Source organism: Gymnodraco acuticeps, unplaced genomic scaffold, assembly GCF_902827175.1.
Source record: "Gymnodraco acuticeps unplaced genomic scaffold, fGymAcu1.1, whole genome shotgun sequence".
NCBI lineage: Eukaryota > Metazoa > Chordata > Actinopteri > Perciformes > Bathydraconidae > Gymnodraco > Gymnodraco acuticeps.
Window position 1 is genome coordinate 102,711 of NW_022990485.1, and position 14,469 is coordinate 117,179.

Here is a 14,469-nt window from a genome sequence, read left to right on the forward strand (position 1 = left end):
CAGTATGTAGTGTATCTACTTTAAAGAGTCCTCTCCTGCTGATGTTCAGGTGTATATCAGTATGTAGTGTCTCTACTTTAAAGAGTCCTCTCCTGCTGATGTCCAGGTGTATATCAGTATGTAGTGTCTCTACTTTAAAGAGTCCTCTCCTGCTGATGTTCAGGTGTATATCAGTGTGTAGTGTCTCTACTTTAAAGAGTCCTCGCCTGCTGATGTCCAGGTGTATATCAGTGTGTAGTGTCTCTACTTTAAAGAGTCCTCTCCTGCTGATGTTCAGGTGTATATCAGTATGTAGTGTCTCTACTTTAAAGAGTCCTCTCCTGCTGATGTTCAGGTGTATATCAGTATGTAGTGTCTCTACTTTAAAGAGTCCTCTCCTGCTGATGTTCAGGTGTATATCAGTATGTAGTGTCTCTACTTTAAAGAGTCCTCTCCTGCTGATGTTCAGGTGTATATCAGTATGTAGTGTCTCTTCTTTAAAGAGTCCTCTCCTGCTGATGTTCAGGTGTATATCAGTATGTAGTGTCTCTACTTTAAAGAGTTCTCTCCTGCTGATGTTCAGGTGTATATCAGTATGTAGTGTATCTACTTTAAAGAGTCCTCTCCTGCTGATGTTCAGGTGTATATCAGTATGTAGTGTCTCTTCTTTGAAGAGTCCTCTCCTGCTGATGTTCAGGTGTATATCAGTATGTAGTGTATCTACTTTAAAGAGTCCTCTCCTGCTGATGTTCAGGTGTATATCAGTATGTAGTGTCTCTACTTTAAAGAGTTCCTCTCCTGCTGATGTTCAGGTGTATATCAGTATGTAGTGTCTCTACTTTAAAGAGTCCTCTCCTGCTGATGTTCAGGTGTATATCAGTATGTAGTGTCTCTACTTTAAAGAGTCCTCTCCTGCTGATGTTCAGGTGTATATCAGTATGTAGTGTCTCTACTTTAAAGAGTCCTCTCCTGCTGATGTTCAGGTGTATATCAGTATGTAGTGTTTCTACTTTAAAGAGTCCTCTTCTGCTGATGTTCAGGTGTATATCAGTATGTAGTGTCTCTACTTTAAAGAGTCCTCTTCTGCTGATGTTCAGGTGTATATCAGTATGTAGTGTCTCTACTTTAAAGAGTCCTCTTCTGCTGATGTTCAGGTGTATATCAGTATGTAGTGTCCTCTACTTTAAAGAGTTCTCTCCTGCTGATGTTCAGGTGTATATCAGTATGTAGTGTCTCTACTTTAAAGAGTCCTCTCCTGCTGATGTTCAGGTGTATATCAGTATGTAGTGTCTCTACATGTCTCCATGCTTTAATGTTCAAAAAGCTCTTCATTTTTCTCATACTGTCTGTGCTGCAGCACCTCTTTTCACCCTCTGTCTGAAACCAGAGCCCAGTCTGCTCTGATTGGTTAGCTGGCCGGCTCTGTTGTGATCGGTCAACCTCTTAGAGATGTCCTGCCCCTTAGCCTTATCACGTACAATGTGTTGGAGCGCTAGCCAATAGAAGTGCAAGTTTTACATAGTAAAGTCACAAGGCCATCTTTAGTAAAAAACAGGCAAAAAGAAAGGTGTTATCTCCAGTATCTTCACGACAGCGTTTCTCTTGGGAATGTTTTCTCGCAAATGAGCTGCAATTCAAATGTCAAAGTATCAAAGAACACTGACTCCTGCGATGCATTTGCCTTACGCTCCCCCGCCCCCCCCCCTCCTGCATTTCTGTCTCAACAGATCCTTATGTTTCATCGCTTGATCTGCTGTGTAGCTCGAGAAGCAGGACAGCCCCAGCTGACTAATCAAAATTCTGGCAGTGCCCAAAGAGGGACCAGGAATCTCAGAAAACAAACAGCCGCAGTAAATCAAGAATGATTTCAGGGGATGATCACAGATGGTGCGACCGAATAACGCTCCTTTAAATTCGGAGCGTCCTCGGTGATTCACACATTTCCCAAGCTGCTGTCTACGCTCCTCCCAAATAGCCTGTAGCCCATTAAGCATCCAAATAAAAAACATGGCTTGAGACCAGATCTAGAGGTTTATGTACTCACTGACAGGTAAGGAGATGGCTATGGAGCCCCTCAGATAACTGTGATTGGCAGATGAACATATGGAAACACATAATGGGCAATCTAATCGATTTTTGTTAATGGAATATGAAATAACATCTGTAGACACTTAATTCACAAGGAACTCAATTCAAACGTTCTTGCATATATTCCATCACACACACACACACACACACACACACACGCATACACACAAACTCACCCCACTGCAGAGGAGCCAGCTGCAGGTGCTCCAGGACCAGCTGGTTGAGGACTCCCTCCACACTGGCCTCTCCACTGCGCCGCAGGGACGGGTGGGAAACGTTAAGGGGCATTTCAAGTAATCAACATGACATAATAATATACAGATATACCGTAGTTACTACCATATTTAGATGTTGACAGCTACAACACATCTGACTTTGACATTTTATCAGATTTCTGGGGTCAAGCTGTGTTAGAAATGAGCATTTTTGTTCAAGAGCCATAGTGATTGGGTAATGTTAAGGGGGTTTTCAAGTTATCAACATATATGCCGGGATCCTGAGTCGAGGCTAATCCTGTTGCTGTGGTCGTGTGTCCTGGATCCTCTATCCTGAGTTCTGGATTTGAATCCTGGACTTCGAGTCGTCTCCGCGGTCCTGCCTGACTCTCACCATACTACTTCCCTGATGGCTCCCACAGGATTGTTGACATCCTCGTGGATTCATCTTCTTATTATAGACACATGCATTTCCAAACATTTGGTCTAGCTACGCTATCAATTTATTATCTTTTCGATTTACACACGGCATCTATTGCACGTCTGTCCGTCCTGGGAGAGGGATCCCTCCTCTGTTGCTCTCCCTGAGGTTTCTCCCATGTTCTCTTTAAACTGTGGGTTTTCTCCGGAAGTTTTTCCTTGTACGATGTGAGGGTCTAAGGACAGAGGGTCTAAGGACAGAGGGTCTAAGGACAGAGGGTGTCGTATTGTCATACTGATACTCTGTACAAACTGTGAAGTCCACTGAGACAAATGTAACATTTGTGATATTGGGCTATAAACATAAACATTGATTGATTGATTGAACATGATAAACATTATACAGATATAGAGTAGTTCAAGGCCCACACCATTGACCCAGTTTATCAGTTTGTTCTGCCCTCACTGAGCACAGGACTCCAACGTTGGGCTGCTGTGCTCTCAGTGTTTTGTCTCCCTGCACCAGCTGATAGAGGTGTTGTGGTTTTATCTTGTTATGCACATGTTGATTATTCTCTCAGAAACCAGCTAAATACATGGGTCTGGGGTAGAGATCTTCAGAATTGGTTTGGCAACCACTGTGTCACCTCTTGGCTGCAGAACATGTCTTGTGAATTCTCCGGCCGAAGCTCCACATAAACCGTCAGTGTTTGCCATCAAAGTTCCTGCTCTCCTCGTGTCTCCATTGCTTCAGAAGTTTCCATCACAGTTACTACCATATTTAGATTTGGATTAAAAACAGCTACAACAAATCTGACTTTGACCTTTTATCAGATTTCTGGGGTCAAGCTGTGTTAGAAATTAGCATTTTCTTTCAAGAGCCATAGTGACTGGTCTTGTTTTAAAAAACTTTTGGACTAAAACATTTTTCATAGCCTGCATTGGTCAGAAAAGAAACAAGCAAAAGCTTCCTGGCTGCACCCGATTGGCCTGTTTCTCCCTGGATTCCCAACCACCTACATATCAACTCTTTTGACAACGTTGTGTCATTTGAGGCAATAAATGCATGTTGGACTGCTTCTCAGTGTCCAGAAACTGGACACTGGAGGCCCATGATTTAAAGAAAGTAGCATGTTACTGAACTTTTTGCAACCCACAGCATTTGAAGCCCATTCTGGCGCTACCAAAAGCATAACATGACTGCCTACAAAGACACTACGATAGGGAAGCGCAGGATCACATACGGGGTATCAAAATAATCTGTAACACTTAACTCCTGACTGAGAAATTCACATGACCGCTGACAAACCTTCTTAAGAGCATTGGTTATATCCAGTGTTGTGCTAGTTACTGAAAACCAGTAACTAGCACAACACTGGATCCAAAATCGATCAAAAATCCAGCCGCTGTTGCTTATGTGGAGGTGGAGTGGCGTCGGCTGAGTCTCTGTGGTCTTAGCTACTAGCTTCGTCCCAGCATGTTGTTTTTGCAGATGTTTTAAGATATTTGAATGACTGGTTTGGGCAGTAGATAGGATCTTTGACCCGCCAAGACACAACTTACATTTAACTAAAACGTTCTTTTCTTTGTGATCGACAAAAGTGAAATAGTGAGAATATCTCCAGGTGGAGAAACTAGACTTGAGCTCCGCCGCCGCCGCCATGATAGTCTTGTTAGTAAACAACACAAACACGCCCACAGCGCGTCTCCGCATGTGACACAGGAAGTATCTAAGTACATTTACTCAAGTACTTAAGTACAGTTCTCATCTCTGTTCGCCTGGCTGTTGACTATATAAAATAACTAACGCAGTAACGGAGTAACGCACCATGTAGTAACGGTAACTGAGTTACTGAATTAAAAAAGTAGCGCGGTATAGAGTACTAGTTACTGCCAAAAATAACGGCGTTACTTTGCAACGCGTTTGTTCCAACACTGGTTATATCATATGTTCACCCTAAAATCAGAATAACAATGTCTATGTTGAGAAAAGGGGACCATCCAGGGTGCACGTCAACAACCATTGACATTCTCCAAGTGCCATTATAGTTTGTGTAATGGATTCATTAAGATGTCAGAGGTACATCAAGGTATAGCGTGGCTATCAATGTATGATTGCTGCATCAAAATAAACATGGCTATCAGGGGGCCAACATAATATGTGATGATAAGAACACGGCCGATTATTTACAGAGCTGACATTCGGAACAATGGGTGAGATGAGTAGGGCCTCGAGCACCAAACCTGTGTCTATTAACCTTTGAAGAAGAGTACAGTGTGCATGAAAGCAGAGAGAAAGAGAATGAATCTACGGATAAAACATAATGTCCAGAGAAGTGAATGGATCTTTTCCAAACTCAAAGTCTGACTCACAATGAATTGCACGTCACAGCATGCCAGTGGCGAACCGTCAGGGCCTTCAAGGTATTCAGAGAATACCCTGGAACACTCAGATAAAACAAACAAAACATCGATTTAATTATATAAATAAAATGTAATAAAATGAATAAATGAGAATGGTATCTGTGTTGTTGATCTGTAATATTACAGTGTTACGTTGATTTGTTTGTCCTTCTCGGACCATGCACTACGCATTTCAGTGGTTTTGTGTTAGAAAAGAAAGCAACCAATCAGATCTTGTTCTGGGTCTCTGGGTAGAATATCCTTCAACAAGGTATTCTACATCCTTGATCGAATGCCCTGGCCGTTGCACTGAATGAGAGCGTACGTTTGGACTGACAGTTTGACCAACCAATCATATATTGATTTGTAGCCAATGGGCGTGTTCTTTCAGAGTTCCCCTCGGTTCCAGGTGCTCTAGAAGGCCCGCTAGTTAACTGGCTCGAGACAGAGGATCTAGATGAATGCGACGAAGCAATTCATGCCGTTTTATTGTTTTTAACGTTGAAATGACAAGTGCAACAGGTGAAGATGAAGTTGTTGCAGAATTGTTGTGAGTAACCTTTTCAAGACGACAATTCAGTGCGGCGGCGGCGGGGGGTGTGTGTCTACAGAAGGTCCAGTTGTGATGGCCACGGTTCGCCACTGCAACATGCACCTGCATCTTAAACGAATGGAATATGGCGAACAATGGCAGTGTTGTTTCTTTGATCACTTGAAGCGCATAGTTTCTGCTTTGAGGATTTACTGGAACTGTTGGGTGAGGGAAGCAGCTGCAGTCGGTCTTCATCGATATCGCCCGGATGTTACACTAACAAAATGATCAATAGAGCATCTGAGCAGCTGCTATAATCCTCAGCGGCCCCTCATACAAGTCAGCTTTGCAACGTCCCTATTACATACTATGGGGATGTGTCCATTTTCATCTACACTGCACAAAAAGGCTACAAACAGCTCTGGCTTTACTATGGTTACATCATGAAAGCATTCCTTATACTATCAAAGTATATAGACAGACACTAAATTGTTTATTAGGTGGATGGCACTTATCCAGGAATGGTCACATTTGCAGCAGGCAAAGCAACTAACCGTGATGTTTTTTTTCACAGCCAGTTCTTTCATGCCTTACTGTGGCCATAAAGCACTTTGCATATATATAGAGGGGTGCAGGAATGAGTCCTACAACCCAGAATGAGTCAGCATTTCAGCACCTCCAGTTCGCTTGTCTGAAAGTCAATCGCTTCTTGAATGAGTTTTTGATTAAATGCCAGAAATAAGATCTAAGGTTGAAACAAGCTTGAGGCTTTTTTTTTTACATTTTGTTCTGTGAAAAAACAAAACAAGGGTGGGGTAAATGGTGATGTTCATTTGATGGGAACAATTGCAACACTTCTCATTTGATTATATTCTAGGACCAACAAGCATCATTTTGAAAAGACCATTCCCTTAAAGTGCTTCAGAAGTAAGCACTTTATATATATTTGTACTTATAAAAACAATAAGTGGATGATTTAAATGCCTACCAAACGTATTGTCTACAATCATTCAGTTTGGCACTTCTCTGTTCATGTGCCCAGAGTACTTCTATGTCTTGCACCACAGTTCTCCCGAGCAAAAGAAAATGGTCAAGTCATAGCTTATATTGATTCAAAACTTCTCTATAGCTTCTTGAAATGCCTCCAAAGTGCTGCTGTGTCTGACAGTTAGGAAGACCCTTGGTACTACATTTAGAGAAATGGCACACATAGTGCCGCCTTAGGAGTACAGCCGAGCACAATGCCTTAAAAGCGATTTGTATTATTTTCGTTGTGTTGTATGCTGTCGCTTCTGGCTGGCTGTAACATCTTAGAAAAAGTTGCATCTGGGTGTACAACGCTGGCTTAGACCGTTTGACAGGAAGTCCCAATGATAACTAACCCTGAGGTGGATGTTAGTGCTGGTTAAAGGTAGGGTAGGTAATTCACTTCAGAAATGCTTGTTGTTATATTCCATGGAATGCTCTTAACATCCCGATGGAATAAATTAAATGCTTTGACAATAAATATATACAAATATTTGATCTGTGGAAGCCGTGGCGCTGTAGAAAGCACGACCAATCATCTGAGCCGGCCCGGCTAAAGTAACTGGATGGCCTACCTGCCTGTCAGCCTTCCATCTGGGCACAAACTTATCTCGTGCCCTCATTGGTCATGTGCGCGTTCGTGTGTGTTGGAGGAGGGGCTCTGTGAGGAAGCTCGAGCTGGTTACTCCATTCTTACCTTTAAGGGAGCTATTGAGGCACTAATGAACTTCCGTAGGGTATATCTTGACATGAAGTATGACACCTGACATTTCCTTGTGTTTTAAAAAAATATATTTCTGTTGCAAATTATTGCCTTTTCTTTCTTATGTTATTGTAGTGGGCTTTTATTACGTGTACAGCACTTTGGCTCGACCAAAAATCGTTTTTAAATATGCTCTATAAATATAACTTGTTTTGTTTTGATCTTAGAACAGCAAACGAAAGAAATGTTTAAAAGAAAATCAAAAACCTATCTTTTTAATATGGCTTTCAATTTGGGTTAACTTTCAATTCTCACATTGTCCATGTTTTACTGTATTTTTATCGGTTTTGCTTTTTAAAATTGTTTTATTTTAACATATTATCACTGTATATGTTTTATCTTGTTCTGTATTAATTTAAATATTATTTAAATATTGTAGTTATGTTTTCTGTAACGCACTTTGGGCTGCTTTGTGCATTAACGGTGCTATACAAATAAAGCGTATTATTATATTATATTTAGGGCTGTCAGTCGATTAAAATAGTTAATCGCGATTAATCGCAAATTAATCGCACATTTTTTATCTGTTCTAAATGTACCTTAGAGGAATATTTTTCAATATTCAATATTTCAATTTTTCAATATTCAATAGTTTTTAATACTCTTATCAACATATGAGTGGACAAATATGCTTTATGCTAATGTTTATTATCATTTGAACAATGACAAATATTCTCATGAATATTAAACACAACAACTTCTGAACATTACAAATATTCGCCTCAATTCAACCTGGAACCTCTCTCAGTCAATAATACAATACAAATGGTGTGTGTGTGTGTGTGTGTGTGTGTGTGTGTGTGTGTGTGTGTGTGTGTGTGTGTGTGTGTGTGAGATGGATCGTTGGAGCTATGTGCAACTCAAGGCATATGCTCGAACGGGAGCTGCCTGGACGCTGCAATCATGTTGCACTATCCGTGCTGAGTGCGCTGACTTCTCGTATAATGTCCCACTGTCTGGCTTCCTGCATGAAGTCAAGTGCTCGGCGCAGTTGTCGGCAAAATGTCGCTCCTCTGTTTTTATTTAAACATCTCCTTAGATCCGTTAGCGCAGCTAGCTAGCACCAGATGCTAACAACAACAATGCACGTAAGGTCTCTCGCTCGCTCGGGCCACACATACACACACCCTCCCGGTCCTCCTAACAGCCAGTCGGTGCCTGCCGGTGAGCGTGGAAGTGTGGTCTGCCAGAAGCGGGCGGCAGGAGCGGGGCTGTCAGCATCAGCTTGTAGATGGTATTTTAAACTCGATGCGCTCTGAAACTACGGGGCGGCCGAGGAAAAAACATACACATGCGTTAATCGCGTTAAAATAATTAGTGGCGTTAATTTTTTTTGCGTTAACGCGTTAGTTAACTTGACAGCCCTAATTATATTACATTACATGTCACTTGTTAGACGCTTTTATCCAAAGCGACTTACATACTCAATACTGTGGGCAATTTGGGGTGAAGTGTCTTGCCCAGGGACACAACGACATACTGACTGCAGTGGGGTTTGAACCTGTGACCCCCTGATCCCAACACCAACTCACTGCGCCACACACCCCCATCCAGGGATGATTAATGACTTTCTTAATAAGAATACAGGCAGTCCCCCGTTTTTTTCATTTCTCCCATAGCCTGAACTGTACCTGCATATGCAAAAGCCTTTCCCTATGAGTGACTCCATATAAATGAACAGCAACGACAGTACAGGAATAATATTGTAGGGACCTCGTAAATTACAAATTAAAGAGACTGTTACTTTGCTCAGGGCCAAGCGAGTGCTTTGGAGTGTGACACGCATTGTAATCAAATATTTTATTCCTCTAGTTCTTTCATGTAGTAAAAAGGGAAAATCCACCCTGAAGCTGAATTTACACTGTGCTACTCCAAGGATGTGAGACAGCTGAGTCACCATGTACACACAGAAACGTCTCGTGGTGACATTTAGCATCAACGCTTAACTCAATAACATCATGACAAAGTGTTGGTGTTATTCAAACTGAATGTGACTTAAGTGCTGCTTAAGATTTCCTAAATTACTTGTACTTAAACATAGGTCTTCAAGTGTCAAACCTTTATATATAGGACATCATACTTTATTGACTGAGCAGCTACAGGATTTGATAATGAACGAGATGCTGGATCGTGTCTTTATGCTTGGAGAGAAACTTGAATCATCAACTTGCTTTCATAACATGTGTTGTAACGTGGATAAATGGGCTGTTTCGGTAAGATTTTGGCAACAGTATTTGCATGTCATTTACTTTCTTCATCTCATCCCACACGCTGCCAAATTACTTGTAGATAAAACAATACACATAATGAAGGGGCGATTACGCCTTCGTAAAAAGGGACGAATATAATGGCCGCTTCAGTAGCTCAGATTGGGTTCATTATTAATTGTACACCATGCTCACCAACAATCTGACAGGCGGTTCTTAAATCTCTTAACTGATGAGCACTAATGGGCCTATACAAGGCACGATATGCATGATGACTAGTAGCACTTTTCAACAGCAGAAACTTTTCCCTGGAAACTTTTATTGAACTCATTCACTTTATATTCAGGAACCAGCTGCAGGAACCTAGTTGAAGTTTTGGTTTCTTGGCCTTACTTTCTGCAATGTAAATGGTTCTTACTCCTGAGATAGTACTTTCAGATGGCCCAGAAACTATTTGAGTCTTTAGTCACCTACCGGTCAAAGAGAACTCTTCAGTCTGATAGAAATCACGGGGTTATCCTTAGTTGAATAGCTTATTGTCGTCAACATAGGGGAAACTCGCCTTTGGGCTCACAGGTAGTGCAATCGAAGTAAGTGACTTGAAAAAACGTAGAATGCTGATGAGGACTATGACATGAAGGTAGAAAGTGTAAAGTAGGGATGCCAGAAACTGACCATGATCAAAATCGAAAATCGGACAGCCCTGGCGAATAATAATCGATTATTCGAAGCCCGCCACCCGAAAAGTTCCCTGCTGGCTAGAGGGCCTCCAGATGTGTGATCCAGATGTATAAATTATCTATGTGTGTGTCAACAAACAACATGCAGCTAACACAGGGCAGAATGACTCTGTTTGACCAGGTTTGGACATTATTGTTTCAGTAGAGAATGTAAAGCTTTACCATGTGTAAACACTGACTCTGTAGCAATGCTCAGCTCAGGCTGGATTCTCTGATATCACTCCACCATACGTTAGCGACTGAAAGGATATGATGCTCCAACAGATGCCCAGATTGCTGTTGATCTGGCAGCCCTGGGCATGCTGGCGCTCCTCCTCCAGCTGTTTGGGGTTTGTGAAGCGAGCCGTCTCCTGGTCGGGCTGCGGCAGAGTCTCAAAGTCAAACTTGTCCACCTGGATGGCCATCCTGCAACAAGAGAAGGGAACATCACTTACAGAGACAAGTTTCTGATAGGGCGAAACAAAATACCAGTGTCACATTTTAGCTTTTGGAGAGTGACATAACAGTTACATCACTGTCATTATCATTCAATCTTGAAGGTCACCTATTGTGAAAAATCTACTTCATGTCTTTTTTACATCAACATGTGTCCCCTCTTCTTCATGTCTCTTCTACATCAACATGTGTCCCCTCTTCTTCATGTCTCTTCTACATCAACATGTCCCCCCTCTTCTTCATGTCTCTTCTACATCAACATGTGTCCCCTCTTCTTCATGTCTCTTCTACATCAACATGTGTCCCCTCTTCTTCATGTCTCTTCTACATCAACATGTGTCCCCTCTTCTTCATGTCTCTTCTACATCAGCATGTGTCCCCTCTTCTTCATATCTCTCCTACATCAACATGTGTCCCCTCTTCTTCATGTCTCTTCTTCATCAACATGTGTCCCCTCTTCTTCATGTCTCTTCTATCAACATGTGTCCTCTCTTCTTCATGTCTCTTCTACATCAACATGTCCCCCCTCTTCTTCATGTCTCTTCTACATCAACATGTCCCCCCTCTTCTTCATGTCTCTTCTACATCAACATGTGTCCCCTCTTCTTCATGTCTCTTCTACATCAACATGTGTCCCCTCTTCTTCATGTCTCTTCTACATCAACATGTGTCCCCTCTTCTTCATGTCTCTTCTACATCAACATGTGTCCCCTCTTCTTCATGTCTCTTCTACATCAACATGTGTCCCCTCTTCTTCATGTCTCTTCTACATCAACATGTGTCCCCTCTGTGGAAAGAAACTCTGAAAGTTTCAGGAACAAAGATTCTCTCTCTTTTTGTCCTGATCCATTTCTATAAAAACCTGTCTGAAAATGAGATGATCAGATTTTGGCCACTTTATGATGTCATAACGATGTTGTGGCTTGTGTAACCATTAGCCAATCAGCAACCAAGGTAACCCCCCCCCACCCCCCCCTTATCACCTGAATCTCCTCCTAGAGCACCATTGTGTTCTTTAGGCGCATTCACACTGCGGTACTTTTCCCACAAAGGCTCATGTGAACTTAGTTCATGTGAACTCTTTTATCGCGTTCACACCAAAAAGAGCCGGTACTAAAATTAGTTCATGTGAACCTTTTTACCCCCTCGAAAGTCCCTGCTAGAGAGCAGGGACTTTCGTGCGGCTCTTTTGTGAGAAAAGAGCTATATTTCTGATTGGCTGGGCGGATTGCAAACCACGCCCCGTAAAACTCCCAAAAAGTTTTGTGAAGCCGCCATTTTATTATCCTCGCATTAGCATTATTAGCATTAGCATTAGCCCAGCGCAGAAACGCAGAGAGACTAACTTATGGCAACACAAAATAAAACATGGGAGCGGTGGAGATGAGGAGGTGTCGGCGTTCTGGCGATTTACTCGGAAGGCTTCAGTAGAAGCTGCTGGGAGTCCCAGCAGCTTCTACTGAAGCCAGTCCCTAACTCCGGGGACTTCCGGCCGGGGACTTCGGGCGGCAGTATACGCCGTGAAGTGGTTTGCGGCCTGCCAGTAAACCCAAAGCAGAAGAAGAACAAGTGACGTCAGCGGCTTCATTTGCCTAATCCACCCCCAGGGACTTTTTCCAGTGTGAACGCGATCTGTACTTAGTTCATGCGAACTAAAGAGTTCACATGAACTAAGTTCACATGAACCTTTGTGGGAAAAGTACCGCAGTGTGAATGCGCCTTTTGTAACCAAATGTCTCTCAGAGGGGCGTGGGGAGGGGCTCCTTATTTTCATTTAAGCAACAGACAGAGAATCAGCACTTTGGAAACAGGGCTGAAACAGAGGGGATTATGGGTAATGCTGCAATGATATGTTTGGTGTTTCAGCCAATCAGAGACAGGTTCTGGATATATCCGAGACCTGTGATATATTGATGAGAAACAGTATAATAGGGGACCTTTAAACTTATTATCGAGAGATCGTTGAGGTGAGGCCCTCATTTACATGACAACGATTCATTAACAAAACAAATAAGAACAGGACAAATATGACAACAAGGAGGTAAAGGTGAAGGGATTATTATACACATGATGAGTCATTCAAATCTTTAATTAGGGAGAATACAATACACATAGGGGCTTGGCTTGGGAACTAAAGGGTAGCCGGTTTAAATCCCGATTGGTCGAAAGATATGAGTGTGGACTGGGAGCTGGAGACCAAATTTGCCTACTGGGCAAACACGTAATCAATGCACTGAAACCCTGAATCCCTTGGGCCTGTGTGTCTATTTGTAAAATAACACAAGAGGGAATAACTGAATTGCCCCTCTGGGATTATTAAAAGCGATCTCAATCGTAATTTGGATAATAACTATGCTTAAAAACCCTTGCTTACATCTGTGGCAAATGCCAACTAAGGCAGGCTATGTGGTTTGGTAAATGTTAATTATGTATCTAGTCTAAACAAACACCCTCAGGTTCAATCCCCCCCCCACCTCTATGTTGCAGATATGTTATTTATTAACGAGAGATTGGGTGTCCGTTGCCGAGGTGACGTCACATCTCACATGGAGTATTGAAGTTTCGTTGAACCAATCAAGACTACAACGGTGCTCATAAAGTGACCCAATAGCCGGCCTCTTAATACCCAAGCAGCATTCAAGCCCTAATTTTTTTTTAAAAAGCACGGTATCTGTGTTTTCAAATCTCTGTGGAGTTCAAAGACAATAGTTGCACATATCTCAAAGGGAATGAGGAGATAAAGGAAGATACATATGTGAGAAAGACCATGTCTCCACAGTCCTCTGAATGAAGCAGTGTTTGATGGAAACACAACCTCTTCAGAGAAATAACATACAATAAAACATATTACCATTATAGAAAAATAGTGGCCTCATCCAGCAGATTCTAAGCAACATTAGCATTCAGTCCATATCAATTCCTTTTTGCTCTGTTTTGGTCTCAACCATTTTCTAGGGTATTTATATGGATGTTAAAACAGAAACACACATTCCAGAACACGCAGATGCTGTGATTCTACAGCCAATACCTTTACAGTCAAAATGTACTTTATGAATAAATCAAACCAAAACACGGTTAACACTTGTCCCTTTAAGCTGCTAGTTGATGTGTGTATATTCACTGCAACAATTAGTTGTTAAGGTTGTATATAAGCTGCACCCTACATGCTCATCATGTAGTTGAGAGCCTTTTCTTATCAAGCTCCACATTTGTGGAATCAGCTTCCAGTTTGTGTTCGGGCGGCAGACACCCTATCCGTTTTTAAGAGTGCGCTTAAGACCTTCCTTTTTGATAAAGCTTATAGTTAGGGCTGATTAGATTCAGCCAATAGTTTTGCTGATATAGGCTTAGTTTGTCGGGGGACATCTTACTTCTTCCTTCTCTCTGTCTATACCTGTGTACTCTCATGTTCCCATTAACCCAGCTTCCTCCTTTCTTTTTGGTGTCTATATACGCCGGGATCCGAAGTCATGGATGATCCTGCGGTCCTGAGTCCTGCATCGCGAGCCCTGGATCTTGAGTCGTGGCTGTGGTCCTGGATCATAGGTCCTGGATGGATATCCTCGTGGATTCATCTTCCTATTATACACACATGCATTTCCAAACATTTGGACTACCTATGTTGCAAATGTATTATCTTTTCAATTTACACACGGCATCT

The 14,469-nt window shown here is 42.1% G+C and overlaps 1 protein-coding gene across 1 annotated transcript in view; it reads right to left on the bottom strand.

Annotated features, from left to right (window-relative positions):
* trappc9 (trafficking protein particle complex 9) overlaps nt 1-14,469 on the bottom strand; it is a 331,469-nt gene that overhangs the window by 98,634 nt on the left and 218,366 nt on the right. Inside the window, 2 exon segments of the mRNA XM_034226421.1 lie at nt 2,244-2,334; nt 10,625-10,778. Of these exon segments, the coding sequence (XP_034082312.1) occupies nt 2,244-2,334; nt 10,625-10,778 (245 nt within the window).